Source organism: Triticum dicoccoides, chromosome 4A, assembly GCF_002162155.2.
Source record: "Triticum dicoccoides isolate Atlit2015 ecotype Zavitan chromosome 4A, WEW_v2.0, whole genome shotgun sequence".
NCBI classification, from domain to species: domain Eukaryota; kingdom Viridiplantae; phylum Streptophyta; class Magnoliopsida; order Poales; family Poaceae; genus Triticum; species Triticum dicoccoides.
Window position 1 is genome coordinate 616,896,914 of NC_041386.1, and position 6,681 is coordinate 616,903,594.

The 6,681-nt window shown below is 47.7% G+C and overlaps 1 protein-coding gene across 2 annotated transcripts; it reads left to right on the forward strand.

Annotated features, from left to right (window-relative positions):
- Positions 1 to 4,059: 4,059 nt before the first annotated feature.
- LOC119289396 lies at positions 4,060 to 6,565 on the forward strand. Of its 2 annotated transcripts, none has more exons than XM_037568730.1 (3): positions 4,060 to 5,099; positions 5,204 to 5,350; positions 6,040 to 6,216. In XM_037568730.1, the coding sequence occupies exons 1-3, from the start codon at positions 4,191 to 4,193 to the stop codon at positions 6,103 to 6,105; spliced, it is 1,122 nt and encodes a 373-aa protein (XP_037424627.1). In that variant the 5' UTR covers positions 4,060 to 4,190; the 3' UTR covers positions 6,106 to 6,216. The 2 variants fall into 2 exon arrangements, with proteins under 2 accessions (XP_037424627.1, XP_037424626.1); XM_037568729.1 differs by having other exon boundaries at positions 4,067 to 5,099; positions 6,009 to 6,565.
- The last annotated feature ends 116 nt before the right edge of the window (positions 6,566 to 6,681 follow it).

Sequence of the window (6,681 nt, forward strand, 5' to 3'; positions counted from 1 at the left end):
ATATATTACCTACCCCCAGAGCACAACCCCTAAGATTATGCACGGTAAAATCAAGGAAGAAATATGTGGAAGTAGAACACAATTGGTGCACCTACTAAACATCTTTTACTTCTATTATATGTACCTAACTAAACCACTGATTACTCCACCACTGGCTGCCCCTCCTAGCCTTTAAAACCAACATCTTCCACATTGTGTCAGAGAGGAGCAGAAAACATAGAAAAAACAATTACATATGCATAGAGTAGAGGCACACATACATTACGCATATCCTTTGGAAGCTCGAGTTTGGGCTCTCAGGAGTATTCTTCCTTCATCCTGAGTTCCCAACCCACCATGCTGCAGAAAACAAAATATGCCATATTAGTTCCTCGGGTAATGGAACTGGAGTACATCAGTTAATGCATCGATTGAGTGGAACCTTTGGGTGAGAGGTAGACCATGGTACTGAAGACGTTCTCGCAGTGGGCGCCCTTTCCCAACCTCGTCATCTGCAGCGTCAGGTGGTACTTGTTCCTCGGGTACACGTGCATCCTCAACAACTTCATCCTACCCTGCGAACGAGGAGACATAGATATTGTATTTGGTTCATGCAATTTTTCTCCATTTTTCCGTATTCAATCCAATGGCAATGAGAACCTAGCAACCCGTGCAAGTGTACCATATGTCCATATGTGCAAGCTCCACCTCGTTGGGAAAAGTGAAAGAACATGTTTGTTCAAACGTACTTCATCTCCTATCGTCAACCTGTTCACAAAGACAGTAGCAGCGTTCCTCATGCTAGGAGAGATGCAGTATCCAGCATTCCAGCCTCATCTTCTTTGAAGGCAACTATAGTACAGATACTCAAATAATTGGAATTTCGCGCAACACAACTATTGGAAAGAATCCAAGATCCGCCTTCAAAAGAAGCAAACACAACTACTGGAATTCGTGCTAAAAAAATATCTACTGTTGTACGAACAATTGACTTCAATAACCAACAAACGTATATACTCAAATAGAAGTCCTGGATTCAGAAATTCCTTGCACGTTCATCAGATCGATGTCGTTCCCAACTCGGACTTAGATCCACGCAGGTGTACTTTCTCAGCAGGACTTGGGAACTCGGGATCAGATTAGATCAGTTTCGTCTACTGCATCCAGCAGCGCGAGATCCATGTCGATTTGGGGAGGGAGAGGAGCAGCGTGTGGGAGGAGGGAAGCACACCGCGCGGCTCATGGAGGAGGAGGGATTCAGGGAGAGATACGAAGATCGGGGGCTGGTTAGGGTTACCTAGGCTGCCACGTGATCCAGCGCGGCGGGAGGGGCTGGCCCTGAGGAGCGACGATCCGCCGCGTCCATCGCCCGGGGGCCTGGCCAGCGCCAGTGGCTTCCTCCATCGTCGCCGCCGTCCGGGGAGGGACGCAGGCACGGCGAGGCAGACGAGGCTGGCAGCGCGATTTGATTCGGCGGGCGGCTGCATCTGAGGGAGACGACAGTGGGGTTCTCGCTCGAGGGCTCTCTGGGCGCCTCGCTGCTCGCTCGCTCGTGCGAGCAGTGGAACTTTTTTCGCTGGTTTCCGTTTTTCTGGCATGCGGGAGAACGTGGGTTTGGTTGGTTTTTTTGGAATTGGGAGGTGGGAACAAGGACGAAAAAAACCCGTCTTCGATGAGACGAAAATTGACCGGCGGAGACTACCAACTGCTCCATTAAAAATAGAGATGGCTAGGAAAGTTGTTCGAGTGGAATGAGGGACGTACTTCTCAGTCAGCGCTGCTTGTCATTTCTTTGTTTTATTTTAATTTTGAGCTTTTTGCCATTCCAGGACTTTTCTTGGAAACACTGTATCGATGCATATGCTTACAGTATGCATACACTTATTTCTATGAACATAACATACACAAGCTATCCACAAGCTTGTAAAATTCGCCACTGCAACCTTGTAGTTGACGCAATGTAAAAAATCAAAAAATATGCGAACATCCGTGTCAAGTTTAGAACTTGAATTAGTGTGAGCTAATGACGCCACAAGAAACCTAACCATATAAACTAAGGTTGGTTCACCTACGAGGACTTCCGTACACACCCAGCAATGAGACATGCATACAAAAGGATTTTTTTTCAAGAAACTTTCAATTTATTCATTTTTAATCATGGCAATACAAAGAACAACGGAGGTAATAAAAATCACAATCATGTTCGTGCACCACCTAACGATGACTACAAGCACTGGAGCGAGCCGAAGGCGCGCCGTCGTTATCACCCCTCCCTCACCGGAGCCGGGCAAACCTTGTTGTAGTAGACAGTCGGGAAGTCGTCGTGCTAAGGCCTTATAGAACTAGCGCACTAGTGTAGCAACCATCACCGATGAAGAAAATCGTAGATCAGAAGGATCAAACTTGCAAATACCTAAACAAAAACGAACGAAGACTAGATCCAAATAGATCCACCGAAGACCAGCACCGACCGAATCCCACAAAGAACCGACGGATACAAACCTTCAGACGCCCTCCGGTGATGCTAGATGCACCATCGGAGATAGAACGTGGGAGACATTATTCCTACTAAAGAAGGTTGTCACCGCCACACAACCCCAACCAAGATGCTGAATCCAAAAAGAACGAGAATGGGGTCCCTCCCACCAGCGGGCGGCCGAGATCCTCTGCACCTCCATGGCCTAGAGGATTTTTTTTAGAGCTGAAAAAAAATCATAGTTATCGAATTTGATGTCAGGAACCTAGTTTGTTGTTTGATTCTTATAGGTTAATAAAGCAATAGTTTAATATTTTTATCATTTTGATTAAAAATAAGTGTTTGTAAAATTGTAACAAATTTGTCTCGGATGGTCATAATTTATAGCAAAATATAATATTAGCATTTTCATGTGAAATGCATTTTTATGGTTACTTTTTGATATATTTGTCTATGTAGGAAAGGTCAAATGATTATGCAATTTTTGTGGCCAAATAATCTTGAAAAATACTCATTCGTATCCAAATATAATATGTTTTTATTTTGCCGCCTCCTCCTTCTCCATAAAAAAGCTAGGGTTTCTGCCTCCCGTTGGCGCCGCTGCAGGTCCGCCTCCTCTCCGGTGCCCCTAAGGCCATGGGGGCGTGGTGGATCTCGGCAAGGGCCGGGGGAGGGCTTCGTTTCTAGTCGTTTCTTTCAGTTTTGCTAGGGTTTGTGCCCTGCTCAGTAAGACGAGACGGCGGCGGCCCCCTGAAGATGGAATAAAGGTCTCCCCGCCTAGCCCCCGTTCCGACGGTGCGTTTATCACTGTCGGTGGGCATGTGGAGGTGTGTCTCCGGTGGATCTATTTTTGTTGGATTTGCTCGGATCTCGTCGTTGTACGTTCGAGTGTCTTCGGGTTGGATCATTTTGATCTACGTTATTCTTCATCTACGACGATTGTTGTTCTGGTGTGCTGGTCCTATGGGGCCTTAGCACGAGGACTTTACGATTGTATACTACAACAAGTTAGGTCCGACTCGGGCGATGGAGGGGTGATGACGGCGGCTCGCTTTCGGCTCATTTCAGTGCTGATAGTCGTCGCTAGGTGGTCTACGGATCTGGATGGAATTTCTATTATTTCTGATATTCGTTGTACTGTCATGATTGAAGATGAATAGATTGAAAATTTTCTAGCAAAAAAATATAAGGTGGTTTTTAGGCTAGTTTAGCCTTATAATAGGTAAAATATAAGATGTATTTTAGGCTAGTTTAGCCTTAATAGGCAAGGCTGGCACACTGGCATTAGGACTCGAAGTGAAATTTACACAAAGTCCGGCTAGTTTAACCCTTCTCTAGCACAGCACCGCCGTCTCCTTCCTCCCGTGCTCGCGTATCATCCAATTCCCACCGTCGAGAGCTCCAATTCACTCACGAATCCACTCCAAATCCACTCCAATCGAATCCACACCAAACCGAAGCTAACCATGCATCTCAGCCACTAGCCGGAGGGGATCGAGGAGGAGCCAAGAGCCGCCGGATCCATCCAGCTGCCCGCGCCGCGGATCCGATCTCACCGGATCGACGGCCGCACGCGGGGTGTGTGTGTGTGTATGTGTGTGGCGGAGCGCCGGAGGGAGGATGGGGAGCCGCGTCCTCGGAGCAGGTCGTCGCCGCCAGGGGCCCATCTCACCGGTCAGTTCTAGCTAGGGTTTCAACCAACAAATCCAAATCGGCCTTCCAATCCCGGCCGCCCATGGAGTCGCCGCCGCCGCACAAGCGCAACGTCCGCCGAGATGACGACAGGATCAGCGCGCTACCCGACGACCTCCTCCTCGGAATCCTCGAGCGCCTTGAACTGCGCGAGGCGGTCCGCGCCGGCGCAGTCTCGACGCGGTGGCGGCACCTGCCCCACCGGCTCTCGCGCCTGCACCTCAACGGCCGCCATTTCCGCTGCACCACGCTGCTCGAGTTCATGGACGCCTTCACAGGCGCGACACGGAGGTTGCTGACCGACCGCGACTGCCACTGCAACGGCAGTCATGCTATCAAGTCCATCAGCCTCCGCTTCTTCCTGTCGGCGCCCCACCTGAGCCCCATCGGCCGCGCCGTTGAGCACGTCGTCAGCCGCGGCGAGACCAAACGCCTCCATTTTGGCACATGCTCGCCATACAAGAGAAACACTGCCCTGCAGCTCGCCGAGTTTGGGCAGCAGTTCATGTCCTTCTCCCGCGACTACCCACTCGCTTTCCAGTGGCTCACCAGGCTTACACTCAAGAACCTTGCGTTTGGGCATTCCGATGTCACCGACCTCATTAATGCCTGTGACAGGCTCACGCACCTCACTCTGAGTTTTTGCCAACTGGTTGATGAGCACACACCGCTCAAGATCGACACACCGTGTTCTGGGATCAAGGATCTCGAATTCATCCAATTTGGGTGCACGCAGATCAAGCTCATCTCTGTCCCAAAGCTCAGTAAAGTGCAGTGCACATCTTGGCGCTTGGCGAACCCTCCTGTGCGCTTTGTTTATGTTCCAGAGCTTCGCGATGTGAGCCTCAGTACCGGTGCCATGGCGTGGCAGGCGCCATTCCTGCTGAGCGACTGCTTGTCAAGGAGTGCAATGAACTTGTCAAAACTGCATCTCAATTTTCGCCATCAAATGGTAAAGCTAATTTCTGTGGACCATATAATGTTCTTCTGCACATATAACATATGTTCTTCTTTACTAATAACAGCTGTTTATTTGTGTTCCTCTTCTTGGTGCAGATATGGATTCAGCCGGAACATCCGAAGCAGCTTACTGCTATATTCAGAAATCTCTCCGATTTGTCCCTTTCTGAAATCTTCCCTGAGTGCGATTTGAGCTGGACCCTATTTATCCTTGAAGCTGCACCTGCCCTGCAGAAGTTTACAGTAAGCCTTTGACTCTAACTTCTTTTTAATTTAATCCACATCTTGGCCTGGATATGACTCGATCTAGTATGAAGGGTTTCCCGATATATAGCATTAACGGATATGGGACACATGGATTGTATTGTATATGAATAATGTTGGGGATATCGCTTATCAGGAACTTATCAGTCGACCAATGATAAGGGGTAAATCGGCCAGTTTATGGGCATTTCGGTCGATTTATCACCATATCGGCTGATTTATCAGCCGATTTATCTTATCAGTCAGACACCGGTAAGCGATAAATGGGCCGATTTATCGGAATATCGGAAGATATCTTGAATGATAATGCAATGTAAACGGAAGTTCTGACGTTCCATTTGAATTTTGCATAGAAATAATGTCCATGCAATATGAAAAAATTCATGTTGGATCGTACCTCGTGTTAAGAGTTACCCGAAGCATATTCTCATATCTTACTTTCCCTATGATTAGTTCTTGCAAGGTCGTCTAAACTCTAAATGGGCCTAAACTTAGATTAGATACTAGTAGTGAGCGTGTTGCAAATTTTTCAATGGCAGATATATTTAGATCCAACCATTATTACATTGTTTTGCATGGGTTGATGTCAAGTTAAATTAGTAACGTGTGTTATTTGTCTTGTATGCCCTTGATGAAGTTATCTCGAACTCGTCATGCATGTGACATAGCGTTCGAGGACAATGCCGAGAAGACCAACGTGGTGTGGGAGCCATCAAAGGATTTCAAGCACATGAACTTGAAGTCACTGACGATAGATGGGTTCGAGGAGGAGGACAAGGTGACAAACTACATAAGGCTAGTCATGGGGCGAGCTGTTGGATTGAAGAGAATCGAGTTGCGTGGTGAAGGATGCAAGAAATGTGATGCCATTGATCCGAGGACATCCCAGGTGGATGAAACTCGCAGGCATCGGATCAAGGAGCTACTCACAAATGGATCATCCTCATCCGTGGAGAGAATAATGCGCTGACCGATATGTCAAGGAATGCTATGTCTCATCATGCTTGCAGCTGCTGTATGTGGCACGGTCAGCAGTAGTAATTTAATTTCTAGGTACTGATAGCCTGAGAATACTTGAATGGTGTGGACTTTGCAGTGTGTCATGCACTTAGCCAGCTTAGTTCGGAACCTTGCCCGAGAAGTGTGTCAAGATAAGAAAGCTTAGTTCTGGAGCTCAATTACAACTGCATAGTACTACAGTATGTTCTGTGTGTTCTGTTCTATACATTAGGGTTCGTCCTGCTTTAGGCTATGTTCGATTGCAGGGGATTAGTTCCACTAGTGGGTGATCCCTGCTTGACCACCCGACC

Coding starts and splice junctions, on each gene's coding strand:
- LOC119289396 (XM_037568729.1), top strand. CDS start 4,191: ATGGAGTCGCCGCCGCCGCACAAGCGCAACGTCCGCCGAGATGACGAC. Junction 5,100..5,203: donor TCAATTTTCGCCATCAAATG/GTAAAGCTAATT, acceptor TTCTTGGTGCAG/ATATGGATTCAGCCGGAACA. Junction 5,351..6,008: donor CTGCCCTGCAGAAGTTTACA/GTAAGCCTTTGA, acceptor CCCTTGATGAAG/TTATCTCGAACTCGTCATGC.